At 48.5% G+C, this 1,344-nt stretch overlaps 1 protein-coding gene across 1 annotated transcript in view; it reads right to left on the bottom strand.

Moving 5' to 3' along the window:
• Window positions 1-909, bottom strand: part of LOC102200193 (serrate RNA effector molecule homolog) — a 12,553-nt gene extending 11,644 nt beyond the window's left edge. The window contains exons 1-3 of the mRNA XM_013907977.1: window positions 791-909; window positions 214-324; window positions 9-126 (exon numbers count right to left, since the gene is read on the bottom strand). Of these exons, the coding sequence (XP_013763431.1) occupies window positions 9-126; window positions 214-324; window positions 791-909 (348 nt within the window). The remainder of the gene's footprint in view (window positions 1-8; window positions 127-213; window positions 325-790) is intronic.
• Between the last annotated feature and the right edge of the window lie 435 nt (window positions 910-1,344).

Consider the following 1,344-nt stretch of genomic DNA (forward strand, 5'->3'; position numbering starts at 1 on the left):
CCTCCATGATGTGGGTGAAGGTGAGGAAAATCTGGGTGCCAGCCCTGAGGCCCCGCCCCTGGAAATGGAGCCCCGCCGCCTCCGTATGGCAGGTCGTAGCGGTACGGCTCCCCCCTGTGGTCGTCCCTGAGGGTGAAACGAGAATTATTAATCACAGCAGGAACACGGAGGAGAACCTGAAGTCTGCAGCTGCTTCTCGCACACAGGCCTCACCATTCTCTCCTCATGCGTTTGTGCTGAGGGCTGATGTGTCTGGGCGGAGAAAACCTCTCTCTGCGGCCGCGGTCATAGTCCCGCCTCCGCTCGCGGCCACGGTCCCAGTCCCTGAAACAAACAGAGAGCTGACATCACACAGTGGACAAACCTGTCGGGATGAAGTGGGCGACTTTCTTCAGCCATAATAAATCCTGACGACTCAGTTTCCAATAACATGTCTCATTCATACGCTGATGTTAGGACAGATGTTTACAGCTGGATAACAAACTGTATGAACTCTGAAACAAATGTGTCAGATGTGATTAGGGATAAGTACGGCATGCATGAAGAATACAGCTGTGTGGGAAACTTTTCAATGTTAAACAAAGGACCACATCACTGCACTACTACATCTAGGCCACTAGATGGCAGCAGCTGCCTCTCTGTGACAGCAGCTCTGCAGCAGTTTGATGCAGTAAATGAGCCTCTGTAGGTTTAGGCTGAACTCTGACTGTCAGATGCGTCGGCTCGACTGATCTTTCTCTCCGGATTAAAAACGAATAACTTAACGATCGGAATAGTCACCAGCTCCCACCTGTCGGGCCAGTCGTCTCTCCTCCTCTCCTCGCGCTCTCGTGACCTTTCCATGTCGCTGCGTTCCCGCCTGAACTTGTCCCGCCTCCTCCGATCCAAATCGTCATCGCTGTCTCCCATCGGTCTAAAGGAGCAAACAGATATTAACATCAGAGATTCTTTCTGCATCATTCAGCAACTTTAAATCACCAAGTATGAAGGTGTTTAAATAAATAATTGTTCAAACTGTCAAAATAAACCTTAAATAAATTCAGAGAATGAAAAACCTGTAAATGCAATAAATTTACACCAACGCAGGACCAAGAGAAGCACAAATCTCCCACACTAGATTGACTCCCATCACCTCCTGCCTGCAGGTTTAACGCTCTAAGCGCCTAAACCCACACTGACTCCTTGAGGTGTGTGAAATCCTCTCAGGGGTGTAGCCTAATACCTCCTGCTGCAGGTAATAAACGCACTTAATGTCCTAAACCATCGCCACTCAGAGGAACTGTGTTTTATTTTTCACATCAGGAATGAAGATTTTTGATCTACTTTAATGTCATCTGCTGTGAC

Source organism: Pundamilia nyererei, unplaced genomic scaffold (assembly GCF_000239375.1).
Source record: "Pundamilia nyererei isolate P.nyererei 1_Seehausen unplaced genomic scaffold, PunNye1.0 scaffold00695, whole genome shotgun sequence".
Taxonomy (NCBI): domain Eukaryota; kingdom Metazoa; phylum Chordata; class Actinopteri; order Cichliformes; family Cichlidae; genus Pundamilia; species Pundamilia nyererei.